At 44.4% G+C, this 20633-nt stretch overlaps 3 protein-coding genes across 9 annotated transcripts; 1 reads left to right on the top strand and 2 right to left on the bottom strand.

The window, feature by feature from the left end:
- The first annotated feature begins 148 nt into the window (after positions 1–148).
- Positions 149–7159, top strand: rpl9 (ribosomal protein L9). Its single transcript, XM_061771218.1, has 7 exons — positions 149–239; positions 765–811; positions 875–990; positions 2820–2915; positions 3089–3221; positions 5992–6072; positions 6873–7159. Exons 2-7 carry the CDS (start codon positions 766–768, stop codon positions 6977–6979), a joined length of 579 nt encoding a protein of 192 aa, XP_061627202.1. The 5' UTR covers positions 149–239; position 765; the 3' UTR covers positions 6980–7159.
- Positions 7160–8514: 1355 nt separating this feature from the next.
- Positions 8515–15219, bottom strand: LOC133477009 (type-2 ice-structuring protein-like). Of its 7 annotated transcripts, none has more exons than XM_061771210.1 (6): positions 15077–15219; positions 10794–10837; positions 10615–10682; positions 9655–9771; positions 9478–9586; positions 8515–9321 (listed from the first exon to the last, which is right to left on the bottom strand). In XM_061771210.1, exons 1-6 carry the CDS (start codon positions 15181–15183, stop codon positions 9254–9256), a joined length of 513 nt encoding a protein of 170 aa, XP_061627194.1. In that variant the 5' UTR covers positions 15184–15219; the 3' UTR covers positions 8515–9253. The 7 variants fall into 7 exon arrangements, 4 of the variants coding, with proteins under 4 accessions (XP_061627194.1, XP_061627195.1, XP_061627193.1 ...); XM_061771211.1 differs by having other exon boundaries at positions 15067–15172; XM_061771209.1 differs by lacking the exon at positions 15077–15219 and having other exon boundaries at positions 8515–8914; positions 10794–11039.
- Positions 15220–17504: 2285 nt separating this feature from the next.
- LOC133477013 (type-2 ice-structuring protein-like) lies at positions 17505–18900 on the bottom strand. Its single transcript, XM_061771219.1, has 7 exons — positions 18784–18900; positions 18610–18709; positions 18417–18529; positions 18218–18334; positions 18025–18133; positions 17733–17810; positions 17505–17651 (listed from the first exon to the last, which is right to left on the bottom strand). The coding sequence occupies exons 2-6, from the start codon at positions 18662–18664 to the stop codon at positions 17734–17736; spliced, it is 471 nt and encodes a 156-aa protein (XP_061627203.1). The 5' UTR covers positions 18665–18709; positions 18784–18900; the 3' UTR covers positions 17505–17651; position 17733.
- Between the last annotated feature and the right edge of the window lie 1733 nt (positions 18901–20633).

A 20633-nucleotide genomic window follows, 5' to 3' on the forward strand; every position in this document is an offset into this window, starting at 1 on the left:
CCCGAGTCGTTTCCTGTCAGTTGTTTTTTTAGTTTTATGTAACAATTTAGACGATACAACATGGCGACAAGTCTTCATAACATCATGACATAACCGTTTCGTGTCAGTTTCGGCTGTCTTGGACAGTGGGAAAGTGTCATTTCGCTGAGCTCCATTGCTTCCATCTGATGACGTACCTTACGTACGCTACAACAGCGTGGTGACGTATTTCCTCCTTCCTTTCCTCTACGAGCAGCGAGGTGAGGACGACAGAAAATGCTTTTCGTCGGACTTATATCAAAGTGCATCGGCCTGAATTTCACATTAGGCTCACTTCCAACTTGGGGGTTTCTACGCGACTACGAATTCTGTTTAGCTAGAAGGCATTATTTTGTGTGGCCGCCATGTCTGCAGGGGACTATATGGACTCGTTTGCTATGTGATCGGGGTTGGCCGGTTTAGGCCGACAGTTGAGCGCCGTCGGTGCCGAGTAGCGTAGCGAGCAAACCCGCTTCCGCTCTCGATACGTAAAAAAATGTTCTGCTATATTTAAGAGTACAAATGCGTGGCTTGAATGGGCGCTATTGCGTATGGCAAATTGAAGCTTGTCATTCGCATTAGCCTCCCGGCTACTTGTGCGGTTTCCACCTCGAAATGAGTCCGAACTCAGCGGCAGCGTTATTAAAATGAAGTCGTGCTGGGGTACCTCCTGGGTCTCAGTTTAAAGGCATGAACTTTAAAGTCAACTTCTAACTTTGGCTGATCACTTGCCATTCCAATTACAGAATGAAGACCATTCTCAGCAGCCAGACAGTCGACATCCCCAAAAATGGTAAGAAAAAGCTGCTTGCTGTTGCTGTGTGCCCGCGCTCACTTTGTGCGCGTTGCGTTGCAGTCGAGGTGAAGCTGAAGGGGCGGACAGTGACTGTCAAGGGTCCCCGCGGCAAACTCATCAGGGAGTTCAACCACATCAACCTGGAGCTCAGACTGCTCGGCAAGAAAAATAAGAAGGTATGCGAGATCGAGGCTCAAAAGGTTCAGTGTGAAATTTCAGCCTAAAATGCACGATAGCCTTTGCAGGGGAACTTAAATTGGCTAACTGTGTACAGCTTGCAGTTTGCTGAATGGCAAAATTCGCACCAAGCGTTTGATCCATGAATCGACTGCAACATTTCCAAGAAAGTCTGCTCCGATGCCTTTCTGTGACTCTTCCAGTCTCTCTCTTGCAACCTGCTGATCACACGCGAAGCGCAGTTGCCAGTTCTCTTTCAGAATGTCCTGTTTGCAGTTTCACAATGGCGCAGTACTGTCGATCCATTGTTCGCTGTTGTCTTGGTCACATGATGTTGAAATGGGAACGGCGCGATGAAGATGACTTTTTGGAACTAGAATTGAACTGTTGGAACGGTCGGCAGGCTAACCCCGGGCTGCGGCTTTTCTTTTTTCTCTTCTTCAACCTCTAACAATCCCTGCACGGGTCAAACGCCTGTTGGCAATTTTGCTGTTCGGCTCCTCGTTCGAGAAGAGCAAGGAAAACACTGAAGACTTGGATATGTGCATTCAAAGGTTTAGAGAAGGTAAAGTTAAGCTCACCTTTTAAAGGTTATAATGCATTTGCAGTTCATCCTGAAATTCTACCGGAAAGCTGAACATCCTGAACTTTTTGAGTAGTGCAATTACTGATGATTATTTTTTTTAATGGTGGTCTAAAGCTGCTCGCTTTAACAGCATTTCAATGAAGTGTATTTGGGTGGAACCTCTGCATTTGAAATCCCCCAAGGTGATGGTTTGTAAATGGCATGTTTCAGGGTCAAGTGCTGTATGTCTCAAAAGTCACACAAACGTACATCATGGATAACATCACAGCGACTCAACTGAGCATCAAAGTACTACTGGACGCCAGGCCTGCACCATTAATCGAGTGTATTAGACCTTAATTGTCAGGAAGATTTTGTTTAATTATCCAATCCAGTTACTGCTGCATGAGCTCACAGTGCTATCAAATTGAATACAATGAAAATGATACTTTAAGAAAATGAAGATTCATTTCTTCAGCAAGCCTGCGACCATGTCATGTGACTACATTTTTCAGTGACGGGCATCTGACTGGAGTGAGCAAAACTAGCTACCGCTAATGCTTGTTCAACTAGCGTTATTTTGAGAGCAGAGCGGAGGGAACACGGCTAGTCAGACCCGACAAGCTCGTTTAGATCAGCGTTTGGGGGGCCGGGGGCGCCTTTTGGCTAGCCTGTTGGCGACAGATGGAAATCGCGTAGTTGACAAGACCCCGACTATTTGTGCTAGAAGTGCTTCAAAAAAACTTCTCCAAGTCACATCCGACATGTTAATAATGCGCCTTTGAAGACTCATCCCCAAATTTATTTTGAGTGAAAACAAAAGGCACGGCCTGATTGGACACGTTTATGCCAATAATATATATATATATATATATATATATATTGTTATAAACAAATGACTATTATAATGTAAAAATATGATATTTTCAGCTGGCATTTTTCAAGTTGTGGTGGTAGTGAAGATTTGCTTTAGCACCCCACAAGAAGAAAATTATTTGTTGAAGCCCTGTTTTCTCCATCCTTCTGCTGTGTTCAAATGACAAGGGAAGGGTTTGTTTATTGCGAGTGCTCTGTTTTCGTATTGTGCACTCACTCAGTAAACTTTTAGAAAAAGAAAAAAAAAAATGCAAATGTATTCCAACTGAGTTTGAGACCTGCGATAGTGGCCTCTATTGAAATGTTCCTTTGTATACAATCAGCAAATTACTTTGTTCCTTCAATTGGATCGTTTGGACTTGCTTGACTGTACTGTTTTTTTTTCAGCTGCGTGTAGACAAATGGTGGGGGAACCGAAAGGAGCTGGCAACAGTTCGCACTATCTGCAGTCATGTCCAGAACATGATCAAGGGAGTCACTTTGGTAAGATTGGCACTCCATTTCTCCAATTCTTCGGACTGGCTGCAGATATATTCCTTCACACTTTACGACACTGGCGTTTCGCCACCTCTTTACAAGTCGCCTTCTTTTGTGCTGGTGTACCTATCCAATCACTGACAACGTTTCAATTTCTCTACCCTCCTGTCTCACTGCAGGGTTTCCGTTACAAAATGCGTTCGGTGTATGCCCACTTCCCCATCAACGTTGTCATGCAAGAGAACGGGACTCTGGTGGAGATCCGAAATTTCCTGGGTGAGAAATACATCCGTCGTGTCAGAATGAGGACAGGTGAGTTCGTTGACACATTACGTTGACTGACCACAAGGCGTGGGCCACAATTTTTCATCAGATGTATGACAAAAATGCCATTTTAAATATGGACAAAATATGTGCCTCGCTGTTTTTATTTTATATACATCACAGTATTGTAAAAAAATTGAAGCAATAAAAAAAAAAAAAGGGCTCGCTTACGCTTAAAATACTTTTAAAAGATGGTACAAAACTGATGAACAGCAAAACAATATTAAGTGCAACAACTCATTTTGTATATTTTTTCACAACAATCAACTCACTCAAAGATTTTATTACAATGGACCCCCGCATAAGCATACTTCGGCATATTCCCTAATGTGTTTATTTATTTATTTCTCTCCATTTGTTAGTTTTTGGGGGCGTTGGAATCAATTATTGGTGGTTTATCCCCACTTTTTTTAAAACAACCTTTTTTCCCAATGCAATTATAAGTGGGGTTTTCCTCACGGACCGGCCGGGTCCCCATCCCCCGCGAATATCGTGGGTCCACTTTATACTTTTTTTTTTTTTTTTTTTTTTTTTCTCCCCTCTCTCTCCTCTTCTCCCCCCTGCATGTCATTCACAATCTCCAAATTATTAGGCTGACCCACTCACTTGTATGATAAATGCAGAATGTGGCAGGAAAGTTCACTCTGCAAAGCTGGTGCGTCTCCCCGGCATCGTCCGTCACAAGATCCGCTCGTCAGAGCCACCGGGTGCGTTTGCAACACTATCGACGACGTAAAATATGCCCATGTTTTTGGAAGACGCATAGGACAACTCATGCACTTTAAACAAACTGTCAATGGTTCTTGTAAAGCAAAATAAAAAAATCACTGTACTTTTGAAATTGGCCGCTCTTTGGTTCCCAGCATGCATTACGGCATGCAGTGCCGAACTTTTTTTCCGTAATAAGGATGTTGATCATTATCGTTGAAGTGTGTTACCAAGTATGGCGAATGTGTGTCTAAATTAACTGTTGGGTTAAATTTATGTTGCTTGTTGTTAACATGAAACGGTGACTTTGACGTGGTGTGTGATAAAGTAACATCCCGGTCAGTTCTGTTGGATGGTAAGCATTACTTGACATCTCACTAGGATATGCTAGCGTGCTTTTCCTGGTAATTGCGCAATAAATCGTCCTTCGTCTCCATGTTGAAAGAGTGTCCGTTTACTTGTGCGACTCATCATCGCCACCAAAATAATCATGGCTGCCAGCGTTTCTCTATTATTCTCGAACGGAGACAAACCGGTGGAAGTGCTACTAAACGATGTCTGCCATCTAGTGGTGTACATTGTAGAACTTGAAACTGATCAGGTGAAGCATTTTTATAATGTTGAGAAATTAATCATGGGGCCCCTTGGAGTGATGTGGACCGCTAGTTGCCCATCCCTGTTCAGGATGTTTCTTTCCAGCTTCGTGGACTTTTCTTTGCAGTTATAAATGTGGATTGGTGAAAGTGGACCAGTGACTGAGACTTGCTAGCTTTTTGTGAACTCTGCCTCACTTGAGTGTGAACACACTGCGTGGATGTTCTGAAGGGTCGGCATGCTGAGTTTTTGGAGCAGTTCTTGCCGAAGTGCTCAGTCACACGGCTGTTGTGGCTTGGGGCATTCAGATGATCGGAAACATGGATTGCGTTTAACACAAAGGGGCTGGAGCAGTTCGCAGCCGAGTGTGAAACGGCTGGAATGAGAATCAGCACCTCCAAATCTGAGACCGCGGTCCTCATTCGGAAAAAGGTGGCGTGCCCTCTCCGGGTCGGGGATGAGATCCTGCCCCAGGTGGAGGAGTTAAAGTATCTTGGGGTCTTTTTCACTAGTGAGGGAAGAATGGAATGGGAGATCGGCAGGCGGATCGGTGCAGTGATGCGGACTTTGTATCTGTCCGTTGTGGTAAAGAAGGAGCGAAGCCGAAAGGCGAAGCTCTCGATTTACCGGTCGATCTACGTTGCTACCCTCACCTTTGGTCACGAGCTGGGGGTTGTGACCCAAAGAACGAGATCCCGGATACAAGTGGCCGAAATGAGATTCCTTCACAGCATGAGAAGCTCGGTCATCCAGGAGGATCTCAGAGTAGACCCGCTGCTCTTCCACATCGAGAGGAGCCAGATGAGGTGGCCGGGGCATCTGATTCAGATGCCTCCCGGACGTCTCCCTGGTAAGGTGTTCCGGGCACGTCCCACCGGAATGTGACCCCGGGGACGAACCAGGACACGCCGGAGAGACTGTCTTTCGGCTGGCCCGGCCGGGAACTCCTTGGGATCCCCCCAGAAGAGCTGGACGAAGTGGCTGGGGAGAGGGAAGTCTGGGCGTCCCTGCAAAAGGTACTGCCCCCGTGACCCGACTTCAGATAAGCAGTAGAAAATAGATGGATGGATGGACAGTGGCCAGTGAGACATTTGCAAGCATTCTTCAACGCCCACCCCACATCGGGTAGATCGAGCTGGAAAAGTGGGCTTTGGTGGTCTGCGTAAAAGGGGCTCTATTTAGTGAAGTTGTGTTCCTGCTGTGCTTCAGTGGTTATCGTTGATGTTCTGCTGTAGCTGGTCAACTTAAGCGGTGTTAGATGCAATTGAAAAAGTACAAAGTATGCCCAGCAAGAGGACAACTTGTCTTTTCAACGTCTACGCTCAACCGGGTTTCTAGTTTTCATATTTGTTTGATGAAAACTAACTGATTAAAGTACCATGAAGCTGTTCAAGGCTGTGTTTTGATTCATCTTTCTCGCTCAAATAAAACGATCGCCCTGTTATGCTTCTCCCAGGTGTGATGTGCACAGTCTCAGCAGCCCAGAAGGACGAGCTGGTGCTGGAGGGCAACGATATTGAGCTGGTGTCAAATTCCGGTACGTTGGGGTCCTGGTCCCGCAGCGGTCCTTGTGTGCACACACCGTGCACACATTATAGTATTTAGAATTGATCAGTCAAATAAACTAAACTGACTACGAATAACAGCAAGAGATAATTTCGAATCACCAGGGTGCTTCTAGTAAAGACGCTGAGCAGTTTCTATTTTTGTGATCTGGAAAATAGATTTTTGAACATTTCTCACCATACAGGGGTGTCAAACTCATTTTTGTCTCGGGCCGCATTGTAGTTATGATTTCCCTCAGAGGGCCGTTAGAATAGTGAAACCAGATAAATGTTTCATCGCTCAATCACATTATTACCATTACACAACAAATTGAGGGATAACTAGTTTTGAAATCAGAAGACAAGGATAATGTATTGTTTAAGTTGCTGTAGAAGGAGGGTTTGGTAACAGAAAAATGCAATATCGCAACATTGTTTATTATTATGACAATTTGGGTAGATTTGTTAGATTGGTAGGGCAGATTTGAGCAAAAATCACGGAAGTTGCCGAGCATGATTTGTTTTCGCGGGCCACATAAAATGATGTGTCGGGCCGCATCTGGCCCCCGGGCCTTGAGTTTGACACCTATGCCATAGAATATTTCTAATGCATTCTGCAATGTGACCATAAAAAAAAGCTTTCACTCATAACAAAACAATCTTCTGTAAATCAATTGAAACGGAATATTTCACTCTGAGTGCAAATGTAAAAAAAATTCTGTTGTTGTAATATTCTGCTCATATTCTATGATGTTTGCCATTCCAATTTTTCACCCAAACTTTGTTCTTCCAGCTGCTCTCATCCAGCAGGCCACCACAGTCAAAAACAAGGACATCAGAAAGTTCTTGGATGGCATTTATGTGTCTGAGAAAGGAACAGTCGTGGAATCGGATAAGTAAAGTTGGAATCTGAACTCCGGGTCAGAAAAGCAAGATTTTCTGTGCTTGAAATTAAACCTCAAGCTGTTGTGGTGGCCCTAACGAACCAACACGTCTTCCCTGATAGACACCAGAAACGTCCTTTTGAAATCCATCAGTATATTCTCTGAAGACCAATAAAGTTGGAAGATTGTTTCATCACCTTTGTTTTGTTTTCTTTAATCATTCCTTTAAAACTCTTTTCAACTTAAACAAGCGCAGGCTTGTCGTCTTTAGTCCAAAACTGAAGAAACACCAAAAGGGGGTCGTGTATGTCAAAACTGTCAGTATGACCCGATAGTGGTACGTGAGTAAAATGGTCTGTGGGGGGGGGGGGTCTGCTCAATCTTGTGCTTCTAATAATTTGATTGGCAAGAAACCAGCACGCTCAAGGAAAAGCAAGCAGAGAAGAAGGCATGACTGAGGTGTCAATCATATCGCATACAGTGGGACAAAAAGGTATTTAGTCAGCCACCAATTGTGCAAATTCTCCCAGTTAAAAAGATGAGGCCTAAAATTTTCATCATAGGTATACCTCACCTATGAGAGACAAAATGAGAAAAAAATCCAGAAAATCATATTGTCTAATTTTTAAAGAATTTATGAGCAATTTATGGTGGAAAGTAAGAATTTTGGTCACCTCCAAACAAGCAAGATTTCTGGCTCTCACAGACCTGTAACAACTTTAAGAGGCTCCTCTGTCCTCCGCTCATTACCTGTACTAATGGCACCTGTTTGAACCCGTTATCAGTATAAAAGACATCAAACGGTAACACTCCAAACTCCACTATTGCTGAGACCAAAGGGCTGTCCAAGGACACCAGAAACAAAATTGTAGATCTGCAACAGGCTGGGAAGACTGAATCTGCAATAGGTAAGCGGCTTGGTGTAAAGAAATTACCTGTTGGAGCAATTATTAGAAAATGGAAGACGTACAAGACCACTGATGATCTCTCTCGATCAAAAATTCCAGGACCTCGTGAATGACCTGCAGAGAGCTGGGACCAACGTAACAAAGGCTGCCATCAGTAACACACTACGCCGCCGGGGACTCAAATCCTGCAGTGCCATACGTGTCCCCCTGCTACGGCCAGTACATGTCCAGGCCCGTCTGAAGTTTTGCTAAAGAGCATTTGGATGATCCAGAAGAGGATTGGGTGAATGTCAGATGAAACCAAAATAGAACTTTTTGGTAAAAACTCGACTTGTTGTGTTGCATCCAAAGAACACCATAGCTACTGTGAAGCATGGGGGTGGAAACATCATGCTTTTTAAAAAAAACAAAAAACATTTCTTAGATCATTTTGCTTGTGTGCTACCATCAGCTCATATTGACAGCTTAAACAAGTGTTAGTGATTATTATATTATATTATATTATTTTTAATAAAAAAAAACAAAAAACATTTTAACTCCGCATTTTTAACTGAGCAGACGTGCCCTGGTGTTCACGATTTGATGCTGGCCAAAATGTGAGCAAGCCATGTCAACTCGAAAGGACAAACGTGGAGCATTATAGTTAGAGCTTCAGATTTTTCATTTTATTTTTTTACTCATATCATACTGTTAAGTGCATAACATGAAATGATGAATCAGTTCCATCTCGTTTCTGTGTAAGCTAAAAACGGAGATGACAATCTAAATCTGAAGGGGCGATGCGTGTCCATGTAGTCCAACATGACTCCAGATCTTGCTCAGATTTTGGATTCACGGTCCTCGATTTATGAACTAACAATTACAAAATGTATAATTAAGGTATAGCAAAAGTAAGAGTCTGGAGTCTGCAACGGGTTCGGATCCTGGTCTTGCTTTCCTCTCCGATCTGGTCTCCTTTGCCTCCACGGGCGTGTCTTCCGGTGACGTCACCGCATCCTGTGCGAGCACAGGTCGCAACTGCTCTCATCCGTTGCGTTTTCCTCCTGCAAACAAACACAGATGCGCCTGCGACCTGATACAATCTTTCCCCCACGATACGATTATCGAGCAATAAAACCCTTGACTACGCCTGAACTCGTATAATTCATTCCATCAATCGTTGTACTCTTCTTGCGAATGTAACTGGAGTGTGCGTGGAATTATATTTAACATGAGCAACATCAAGTGGAAACAAAAAATCCCTGCTACACGTCTCATCGCAGCATGTTGAGCTTCAGCCTCGATCCTTCCTTTCTTTCAACGCCATCAAAGGCCTGTTTGTGTGTTACTGAGACGTTATTTCCTCGAACAAGAGTCGGGCTGGATGTACATACCTGGAATCCCTAAAGAGGCCTTGCACACACAAACGGAAGGGCAGCGCTACAGGGCACATCATCCCAGCATTTGTTTACTAGAAACCAAATTAAACAGTCATCTCTTATGCACAGTCGAGTAAATCAAGTTGAACATTTTGGATTTAAAGCACAAATACTTCACACCCGCAAGAAGAAGAATGAAGCAAGATTTCACCAGGAAAGCTTTGTGCTGTGCGCCAACACTGACTTACCGCCAGTGTTCGTCTGTAGACAGCACTGTGTCAGGTCATTGTCTGGTTTTAGTGGACACCAAAATCTGAACAGCATCTGTGTACCGTCCATCCAGAGCCAAGCTCCCGTCTGTAAAAGTCATGTTGAAGTAAGCCATCTTAAAAAAAAGCAAAATGAACTCTAGAATGATGAATTACCGTTTGGCAATTTGAGCCTCCAAGCCACGTAGTTCCCTGGGTTAGCGTCCGAATGAATGCATTTTCATCGTCACTGTGTACAGATGCAAGGTTCCCTCCGAACAACTGGCAATGTGCCTGCACACAAACGCGCCTCTTTCACAGACGTGCAAGCCGACAACTACGCGAGCGTCTAAAAAGCGACAATGACCTGAGCCTCAACCCAGGTCTTGACTGTCGCATCGTAGTAGAAACACCGCTTGTTGTATTCGGTCCAGGCAGGTGGACAATCTGCTGCAAACGCGTCAGTGTGGTTCGCAATGCTTCATTGCTACGGATGGATTCACCAACCACATGCACACTAATACTCACCTTGAGCTGTAGCCAGTGCCGCAATGGCACACAAAACTACACCCCCAGTCAGCATTTTAGAGAGGAATTCAGATGTCGAAGACAACGGACCTGACGACAAACTATTAAAATGAAATGATTCAAAAGGCTCACTGAATCATAGCAATCTGGGTGAGAGAGACGATGAAAAGAATGTGAGCGCAAACCTGCAGATGAGAGCTCCTCCTCACTCTGGTGTTCTGTGAACAAGACCTGCTCTTATATCCTGGCAGGTAGCCTGCAAAAGCTTGCCAGCCATACATTCACGGGTCTCATTGCACTGCAATTGCTTCATATTTATCAAAGTGTCACTGCTACTTATTTACCAGTATCACAATTTCACTGAACTACACAAATGCTACTCTTACACTTACATTTACATCGCGGCAAACAGTTTCCAATAAATAAAAAAGATAGGCTTTCTGTTGTAAAAAAAAAACAAAAAAACAAATGTAATCTTTATTTAAATACAAACCAAGAGTCCAATGGCATCATTCAGATATCGGATAAAAAGGGAAAAGTAAACCGTGCAAACAAAGGAAAGTAAGGGGTGTCATATCGGCAACAAAAAAAGGTCATTTGTGATCATACCTGTGAATAGGGTCCTTTCTGGCCCCGTCCCGCGTCGACGGTGCCTCCCGAGGGCTTCGGTGAGAGAGCTGCAAAGAATGAGGTCGTCACGTGACTTGTGCAGGTGACATGGGGTGTCTGAGATGTTAGGGGTCATGCCCGGAGGTCACACAGCATTGGCAAAGAATGGGGGTACTCACGTGGCTTCAGCATGTGACATCGGGTGTCCGAGATGGTAGAAGATCTGAAAAAAAAAAGAGTATTTAGCCAAGAAAATGTGTTTTCTCTGACCACAGGGTTATGCAAAGCGGTCCATCGGTCTGGAAAAAAAAAATCCCTTTCAGTCAACATGCCGAAACATGTTGTTGTCGTTTTCAAGGCTCTCATCAAACAACATGTCCAGGTGTAATGCGTGTTTCCAGCCTTCGAAACCATAAACATGTCAGTCTTACATTTCATTAGGGACTTTCCGAGGTTCTTATCAAAAACATGCCGAGACAAGTTCTTGTTTTTCGAAAACATGCCCAAACATGTATCTTTTTTTTTTTTTTTTTTTTTTTTACTACACGTGTGTGTGTGTGTGTCTCGTTTTCTTTTTTTAAATGTTGAAAAAGATGTATTAGAAATAAGATGTTTTATGTATCTAGTGAAGATGCACTCCAGAGTATAGTTTCATTTTTTTGCACTTCATCACCACCCTGTAAAAAACCCATGCGTGTGTCTCGTTTTCTTTTATAAAATGTTGAAACGTGTAGGAACAAGTTGTTTTCTGTATCGAGTTAAGATACATCCCAGAGTTTAAAGTATAGTTTTATTTTTTTCATGAAGCAGGTGGCTTTTTTTTTTTTAAATTGCACAAGCAGGAGTACTCAAAGTCTCCAAACATGACAAACATGAAAGTAGAGTTTGACCTTGATCATATCTTCCTTCCTTGGCGGAAATGTACATTAGAGAAGTGTAACCTTGAGAGATATTTCCAGACAGGTTATAGATAGGTTAGATGATGCTGAAGAAATGCAGCCCTATGGGGGGCACAAGTCAGTGCAAACTGTAGGCCGGTCCCAAGCCCGGATAAATGCAGAGGGTTGCGTCAGGAAGGGCATCCGGCTTAAAACCTTGCCAAACAAATATGAGCGTTCATCCAAAGAATTCCATACCGGATCGGTCGTGGCCCGGGTTAACAACGTCCGCCACCGGCGCCGTCAACCTGCAGGGCGCTGTTGGAAATTCAGCTACTGTGGGTCGAAGTCGAAGTCAAAGAAGAAGAAGAAGAAGAGGTGGAAAGCGGGTTCTTCGGCAGAAAGAGAAGAGGAAAACACAGAGCCTAGAACTGAATGTGGGGACTTTGAATGTTGGGACTATGACAGGAAAATCTCGGGAGTTGGTTGACATGATGATTAGGAGAAAGGTTGATATATTGTGTGTCCAGGAGACCAGGTGGAAAGGCAGTAAGGCTAGAAGTTTAGGGGCAGGGTTTAAATTATTTTACCATGGTGTAGATGGGAAGAGAAATGGAGTCGGGGTTATTTTAAAAGAAGAGTTGGCTAAGAATGTCTTGGAGGTGAAAAGAGTATCAGATCGAGTGATGAGGCTGAAATTTGAAATTGAGGGTGTTATGTGTAACGTGATTAGTGGCTATGCCCCACAGGTAGGATGTGACCTAGAGGTGAAAGAGAAATTCTGGAAGGAGCTAGATGATGTAGTTCTGAGCATCCCAGACAGAGAGAGAGTCGTAATTGGTGCAGATTGTAATGGACATGTTGGTGAAGGTAATAAGGATGATGAAGAAGTGATGGGTAAGTACGGTATCCAGGAAAGGAACTTGGAGGGACAGATGGTGGTAGACTTTGCAACAAGGATGCAAATGGCTCTACTGAACACTTTTTTCCAGAAGAGGCACGAACATAGGGTGACCTACAAGAGCGGAGGTAGAAGCACACAGGTGGATTACATCTTGTGCAGACGATGTAATCTGAAGGAGGTTACCAACTGTAAGGTAGTGGTAGGGGAGAGTGTGGCTAGACAGCATAGGATGGTGGTGTGTAAGATGACTCTGGTGGTGGGGAGGAAAATTAGGAAGACAAAGGCAGAGAAGAGAACCATGTGGTGGAAGCTGAGACAGGACGAGTGTTGTGCAGCTTTTCGGGAAGAGGTGATACAGGCTCTCGGTGGACGGGAAGAGCTTCCAGAAGACTGGACCACTGCAGCCAAGGTGATCAGAGAAGCAGGCAGGAGAGTACTTGGTGTATCTTCTGGCAGGAAAGGAGAGAAGGAGACTTGGTGGTGGAACCTCACAGTACAGGAAATCATACAAGGAAAACGGTTAGCTAAGAAGAAGTGGGACACTGAGAGGACCGAGGAGAGGCGAAAGGAATACATTGAGATGTGACACAGGGCAAAGGTAGAGGTGGCAAAGGCAAAACAAGAGGCATATGATGACATGTATGGCAGGTTGGACACTAAAGAAGGAGAAAAGGATCTATACAGGCTGGCCAGACAGAGGGATAGAGATGGGAAGGATGTGCAGCAGGTTAGGGTGATTAAGGATAGAGATGGAAATATGTTGACTGGTGCCAGCAGTGTGCTAGGTAGATGGAAAGAATACTTCGAGGAGTTGATGAATGAGGAAAATGATAGAGAAGGGAGAGTAGAAGAGGCAAGTGTGGTGGACCAGGAAGTGGCAATGATTAGTAAGGGGGAAGTTAGAAAGGCATTAAAGAGAATGAAAAATGGAAAGGCAGTTGGTCCTGATGACATTCCTGTGGAGGTATGGAAGCATCTAGGAGAGGTGGCTGTGGAGTTTTTGACCAGCTTGTTCAATAGAATTCTAGTGTGTGAGAAGATGCCTGAGGAATGGAGGAAAAGTGTACTGGTGCCCATTTTTAAGAACAAAGGTGATGTGCAGAGCTGTGGCAACTATAGAGGAATAAAGTTGATGAGCCACACAATGAAGTTATGGGAAAGAGTAGTGGAGGCTAGACTCAGGACAGAAGTGAGTATTTGCGAGCAACAGTATGGTTTCATGCCTAGAAAGAGTACCACAGATGCAATTTTTGCCTTGAGGATGTTGATGGAAAAGTACAGAGAAGGTCAGAAGGAGCTACATTGTGTCTTTGTAGATCTCGAGAAAGCCTATGACAGAGTACCCAGAGAGGAACTGTGGTACTGCATGCGGAAGTCTGGAGTGGCAGAGAAGTATGTTAGAATAATACAGGACATGTACGAGGGCAGCAGAACAGCGGTGAGGTGTGCTGTCGGTGTGACAGAAGAATTTAAGGTGGACGTGGGACTGCATCAGGGATCAGCCCTGAGCCCCTTCCTTTTTGCAGTGGTGATGGATAGGCTGACAGATGAGGTTAGATTGGAATCCCCGTGGACCATGATGTTTGCAGATGACATTGTGATCTGCAGTGAAAGCAGGGAGCAGCTGGAGGGACAGTTAGAAAGATGGAGGCATGCACTGGAAAGAAGAGGAATGAAGATTAGCCGAAGTAAAACAGAATATATGTGCATGAATGAGAGGGGTGGTGGGGGAAGAATGAGGCTACAGGGAGAAGAGATGGCAAGGGTAGAGGACTTTAAATACTTGGGGTCAACCGTACAGAGCAATGGTGAGTGTGGTCAGGAAGTGAAGAAACGGGTCCAAGCAGGTTGGAACGGGTGGAGGAAGGTGTCAGGTGTGTTATGTGACAGAAGAGTCTCTGCTAGGATGAAGGGCAAAGTTTATAAAACAGTGGTGAGGCCAGCCATGATGTATGGATTAGAGACAGTGGCACTGAAGAGAAAACAGGAAGCAGAGCTGGAGGTGGCGGAAATGAAGATGTTGAGGTTCGCTCTCGGAGTGACCAGGTTGGATAAAATTAGAAATGAGCTCATCAGAGGGACAGCCAAGGTTCGATGTTTTGGAGACAAAGTTAGAGAGAGCAGACTTCAATGGTTTGGACACGTCCAGAGGAGAGAGAGTGAGTATATTGGTAGAAGGATGATGAGGATGGAGCTGCCAGGCAAGAGAGCTAGAGGAAGACCAAAGAGAAGGTTGATGGATGTCGTGAGGGAAGACATGATGGCAGTTGGTGTTCGAGAGGAGGATGCAGGAGATAGGCTCTCATGGAAAAGGATGACGCGCTGTGGCGACCCCTAACGGGACAAGCCGAAAGGAAAAGAAGAAGAAGAAGAAGATGATGCTGAAGATGTTTGAGTTTTATGAATATGACATTATAAGATTCAAAAGACTATTCCGTAGTCTAAACGTGCATCCGCAATTTAGAATACGGGCAGAGATGTCGCAACTTGTTTTCACGAAGGCCATATTTCATATTTTCCTGCCATGTGCAAGCAAGCCATATATGCGTACTTGATACTGATTTTCGACACACCTTACATTCCCGTAAGGCCATTCCCAAGTTCAAGCTTTTCAAAAAGGAGGAAACAGATGGAAATATAAAGAAATAGTTCATGAGAAAATGTACTCACATGACCTCACCTGTCTCCTGCATCCTCCTCTCCTCTCGAACACCAACTGGCCTCATGTCTTCCCTCACTCCATCTATGGACCTTCTCTCTGGTCTTCTTGGAGTTCTCCCTCCTCATCACCCTTCCGACAATATACTCACTCTCCCTCCTCCGGATGCGTCCAAACCATCCAAGTCTGCTCTCTCTAACTTTGTCAGAATCAGAATCAGAATCATCTTTATTTGCCAAGTATTTCTAAAAAAACACACAAGGAATTTGTCTCCGGTAGTTGGAGCCGCTCTCGTACGACAACAGACGGTCAATTGACAGAGAACAATTTTGAGACATAAAGACATTGACAACAACAAAAAAACAGTCACTGAGCAATAAAGGGTTAATAGCTATCTTATAATGCCGGTACATTTTTCAAATGTTTTAATGTTTATTTTTTGGGACAATTGTGCCAAAGATGCAGAGTCCTCTAGCACTTAGAGCAGTTGGAATGACTAATATAGCAATAGTCCGGTGCAATGAGCATTGTGCAAAGGGCGCCCACACTTCAAGCGAGTGTATCCGGTTTAAAGTCATGTGAGAGCTTGTCCATGCAAAATATTTGTTCGTCTGGTGATTTGCTCAAGTGCCCCATGTGATAAGAAAATGGAGTTTGTTCGTCGCCAAGTCATATTTTGACATCAGTCACATTCGATGATGAGGTTCTTCACTTGGACTCAATAGCTGAACTATATTTACTTACCATCACTTTATTTTTTTCACAACAGATGTTTTTTCATTAACTACATAAGAGTAGATCAGTTTGAATAAATATGTGTTGAAAGCATCAGCATGTTTCAATCTGAATGAGAAAAGGTCTGCACGGAAACCTGATTACCCATTAAGATTCAAAATAGTGCTTCTGAAAATAACCAACAAAAGAGGGTATTTACCTCGATCTTGATAGTAAGGTGTGTGCATGTGTGTGCGCACGTATGTGTCAGTTTACACCGCTTTTAGGGGTAAAGACTTGGTTTTATCGGTCTCAGTGTTTTTTTTTTCCTCTTCCGTTTATACACATCCTTAACTTATATCGCTAAAAGCTTCAAAAACCGATGACAAGATTGCCAACTGCAAAGAAAGCAGTTTTCACAGCAGCGTTTCAATATTCCAAACTGTATTGCTGATGAACAAATGTCAAATTGTTCGAATTTTAAATTTATGATTACGTGTTACTAGTAGTGGCACGGTGGGCGACTGGTTAGAGCGTCTGCCTCACAGTTTGAGGACCGGGGTTCAAATCCCGGCCCCGCCTGTGTGGCGTTTCTCCGGGCACTCCGCTTTCCTCCCACATCCCAAAAACATGCGCGGGTGGTAGATTGAAGACTCTAAATTGCCCGTAGGTGTGAATGTGAGTGCATGAATGGTTGTTTGTTTGTATGTGCCCTGCGATTGGCTGGCGACCAGTTCGCCCGAAGAAAGCTGGGATAGGCTCCGGCAGGCCCGCGCCCCGCGTGAGGATAAAGCGGTACAGAAAATGGATGGATGGATGAATGGATGGATGTTACTAGTAATAGAATTGGATAGATCACAATAAAATGGGGTGAGGAGCTCGGTCATCTGGGACGGAACCCGAGTCGAGTCGCCGCTCCTCCGCATCGAGAGGAGTCAGACGAGGTGCCTCGGGCATTTGGTTACGATGCCCCGAGAGCTGATATACCTTTTGGAGGATAGAACTCATAAAACAAAGACCTGATTTGTCACAACTCCTTTCAGCATCTCAACTTGGCTGAAGAACTTAAGCATAGCAGAAACTATTTGCCTCGCTGCATTGTCAATAAAGACATCATTGGGCCATTCTTTGAAAAGAAATAAATAAATACATGAATTAAAAACATTGCACATATTCCTGACACGAGCATCACACAAACACACAATTAGTACAGCTACAGATAGACAGCCCTCACAGAGGTCGGCAAGGGAGAAGCGGCTGCAGCGTATCTCGACCCACGAAGTTCCGAACACACGAAGATTCAATCGTTAAGTAACGAGATCATAGAGTCATCATGCAAGTGCAATCGACAGTGCAACAAAGAACAATATCTGAGCTCTGAGAAAGGAAATGCTTCTTCAATACAGGCAGAATCACAGTAATGACTCACTTTGTTCATTTGTTCGAACGGAATATCGAATGATCAAATGATAACCGATTGCACAACTTGGTGTGCGCTCACAGCCTCCGAGAGCTCCGGAGCCAAGAAACCAATGCGCATTCATCACAGGCAGCGTTCAGCGCAGACCTTGTGCGTCTATCTCCATCTGTAAACTCCTCCCGCTTTGTCTTTTGTGTGTCAGTCGGACCAAATGCATGTTTTTCATCTGGCGGCGGCACCCCCGTGTACAATGTGCAGGTGCAGTGCAATGTCGTTTGTCGCAACACTTTGATTGAAAACAGACCCGAGATGCAGTTGGTTTCAATGCTTCAGATTTTATTTCTGCTCAACACACGAAAGGATGAACGGGTTCCATCTCAATCGCTGCAGCCCAACTCCAGTCGGTCACCATCCACGGTCAATATTGGCAATATTGATCGTACAGGTGCAGTTACTCCATTGCTGAAAGAGAGTCCTTCGTGCGTTATCAAGCTGCCATTTTCAACGTGGGGCAGCAACCACAGTCGAGCTGGGCATACGTACTTTAATTCCCCTGAAGAGACCTCGCGCACACAAACGGAAGGGTGGAGCTACAGGGCACATCGTCCCAGCATTTATCCCCTGCAGACAAAAGTAAACTGTCATCTCTTCGTCACAGTTAGGCGAATCGTATTGAGCATTTTTCATTGAAAGCAGAAAGACTTCCCACCCACATAAAGAACAATGTAAAGATACTGTATAACAATGAAGTGGAGTAAGAATTCACCAGTACTGCTTTGTGTACCGTTCATCGTCATCACCATCAAACGTTCAGTCGTCAAAGAGTGTGACTTACCGCCAACATTCATCTGCATGCAGCACTGTGGCAGCAAGTTGTCTGGTTTTAGTGGACACCAGAATCTCCACTTCATTTGTTGACCATCCATCCAAAACCAGGCCCCGGCCTGGAAAAGCCATGATCAAGTTGTACATTTACCGGAGTCCCGGCATAAATACTTGTTTGTTTCATCGACAGCGGGATTTATTACCGTTTGACAATCTGAGCCTCCGAGCCACGTGGGATTCTGAGTCAGCGTCTGAATGAATGCATATTCGTCATCGCTCGCTACAGATGCGAGGTTCCCTCCGATTTGCTGGCAACGCGCCTGCAGTGGGCACAGCCAGAAAAACGTCTCGCACACACTTTCAAACATCTCGACGAGCGATCTCGAAACAGCGTAGAATGACCTCGGCCTGAACCCAGGTCTTGAGTGTCGCATCAAAGAAGAAACAGCGGTTCTTGTGTTGGCTCCAGCCAGCTGGACAACCGGCTGCTGCCAGCGATCTAGTGTGGTTGCGGTCTGGCCAAACAGAAAAGAACGGGTGAGAAGACACGCAGTCGATACCGATGGATTCACCGACCGCGTCTGCCGATCCTCACCCTGAGCTGTTGCCAGCGCCACAATGGCACACAAAAGTAAAGACAGGGGCAGCATCTTGGTGAAGAAGTCAGATGTTGAAGACAACGGACTGAGAAAAACCTTTTGAATAGAGGCAGACAAAAGGCTGAGTGAATCCCATCAATTTGGAAGAGCAAAAGAATGCGAGAGCAAACCTGCAGATGAGAGCTCCTCTGCTGTCCAGTGAACAACTTGTGAACACAAGTTGCCCTTATATATCGTCAGTCGACCTTCAGAAGTTGGCCAGCCGTTATTTGTGGCTGGCATTTCACAAGAGTTGGAGCGAACAAATCAAAGGACAACACTCACTCTTGCTTCATATTTGTCAAAGTATTGCCGTGTCCAGATTTCACAATTTTACATTACATCAAATGACAACATGTATAGTGTTAGCAAAATGAAAAAGATTTTAAACATAGGAACAAATCTTAGTTTCAAATGTTTGTTCAGCTGTTTGACAAAAAGCGAAATGTGCAAACATGACATTGGTCATGGATGTCGAGTACAATTACTGATATAATCGCATTTGAGTGGAACGGAAATAACACAACAAGACCAGGTCTTCCATATTATCGTCAGTGAACTTTTCTTTGTGTGCTTGATTTCACTGAAGTTTGAGGCGCTTTCATGCTTCATAATTTGATGACAGTGTACTTTTCACATTTCACAATTTCACTGATCACATTACATTACACATACATTAACATCAAGGTACATAGGAATTGTTTTCTGCTGGCTTGAGCTATGTTGACCTGGCAACTATTTCATCAAACAGGGACGCTTTTTACGTTTCGGTTTTGAAAGGTTTATCAAACAAACAACAAAATTCCCAGGAATAAAACTGATGTACTACGTCAGCAAAGGCCAATAGTTGATGTTTCGGTTTAGGGAGTTGATGTACACTGGCCAAGCGCAACACCGATGTCGGCCGCATCGCAAGAGATGTACTTTACGTGCGCAAAATAGACACGAAAAACATTTTTGTTCATCCCTTTTGGTGATGCTCACCTGTTCAGCCCTTCTGGTCACGAGTTCTACAAAAACTCTCCTCAATCTTGAACTGCAGGATTCCACTATCTCCACCTCCCAAATGAGCATTCCCAACTTGTACTCCTAACGTTAGCCTTCACTAAGAAAACAATTGCGCTTGACTCCGAAGAGAAACAAGCTTCCGATATCAACCGATGGATGAGGCTTATCATAGAACACGTATCACTCGAGAACATTTGGGAGACACGTAATAACCAACTGGATCATTTTGTCATTTCTTGAAGGATGAGGATTCTTGTGATACCTACCTTTGCTGCTGGACTTTGAGCTCTTCGATGCGGTGTACTTCGAAAAGCCCGAACTGAGCGTCAAGAACGCCAAGATTAACCGCCGCTGCCATAAACGTAATATCGCTGAGCGCGATCTTCAACTTTTTCATGTCCAGCATCCTCTCGGTCTTCTCTAAAAGTCGACTTTTGATTGTCTACTCAGCATATATTTGGGACGACAGTTGGAGTTCCGGGAGTCATCCGTCTTCGCTTGTCGCAGTCAATGTCAACTTTGTCATCGAGCTCATTATGTCGAGTGGCGCGCACACAACGACGGCCTCACGCGCCACCACTTGAATGAACGTGACTCGCTCGCACATACACGCACAGAGCCGACTTTGTGTTTGAAAAGAAAAGGGCTTTTCCATGAGCGATGTGCATCATAGGGTTTCGAGGCGCATTCTTATTTTTACATGTCCGCTATCTTGACTATAGAGAGGGAGCCCACCTCCGCCAGCATTTCTGACCCTTCTACATCATCCTGTATCCTGCTATGCGTCCTGCTGAGTCATCAAATGTAGCGCCTAGATGATATTTCCCTATCATCAAAATGTAACTTTCATATCAATTCATTTCTTTCTGTATTTGTAGGCGCCACCTTGAATCCCTAACGAGCGCCCCAAATAATTCTCTTTTGAGTTTGAAAATGGTCACATGTAAACGGCCCCTTAGTTTTGGAAAGCAAT

This window comes from Phyllopteryx taeniolatus, chromosome 4 (genome assembly GCF_024500385.1).
Source record: "Phyllopteryx taeniolatus isolate TA_2022b chromosome 4, UOR_Ptae_1.2, whole genome shotgun sequence".
Lineage (NCBI taxonomy): Eukaryota > Metazoa > Chordata > Actinopteri > Syngnathiformes > Syngnathidae > Phyllopteryx > Phyllopteryx taeniolatus.

What these genes read in the sequence shown, in the direction of transcription:
- rpl9 (XM_061771218.1), top strand. Translation starts at nt 766, where the DNA reads ATGAAGACCATTCTCAGCAGCCAGACAGTCGACATCCCCAAAAATG. An exon ending in AGTCGACATCCCCAAAAATG is followed by an intron (nt 812 to 874) that starts GTAAGAAAAAGC and finishes GTTGCGTTGCAG; the next exon opens with TCGAGGTGAAGCTGAAGGGG. An exon ending in TGAGCTGGTGTCAAATTCCG is followed by an intron (nt 6,073 to 6,872) that starts GTACGTTGGGGT and finishes TTGTTCTTCCAG; the next exon opens with CTGCTCTCATCCAGCAGGCC.
- LOC133477009 (XM_061771209.1), bottom strand. Translation starts at nt 11,034, where the DNA reads ATGTTTATGGTTTCGAAGGCTGGAAACACGCATTACACCTGGACATGT. An exon ending in GAGGCTCAAATTGCCAAACG is followed by an intron (nt 9,587 to 9,654) that starts GTAATTCATCAT and finishes TGACTTTTACAG; the next exon opens with ACGGGAGCTTGGCTCTGGAT. An exon ending in TCTACAGACGAACACTGGCG is followed by an intron (nt 8,915 to 9,477) that starts GTAAGTCAGTGT and finishes GTTTGTTTGCAG; the next exon opens with GAGGAAAACGCAACGGATGA.
- LOC133477013 (XM_061771219.1), bottom strand. Translation starts at nt 18,664, where the DNA reads ATGCTGCCCCTGTCTTTACTTTTGTGTGCCATTGTGGCGCTGGCAACA. An exon ending in GGCGCTGGCAACAGCTCAGG is followed by an intron (nt 18,530 to 18,609) that starts GTGAGGATCGGC and finishes CTGTTTGGCCAG; the next exon opens with ACCGCAACCACACTAGATCG. An exon ending in CATGCAGATGAATGTTGGCG is followed by an intron (nt 17,811 to 18,024) that starts GTAAGTCACACT and finishes TTTTGTCTGCAG; the next exon opens with GGGATAAATGCTGGGACGAT.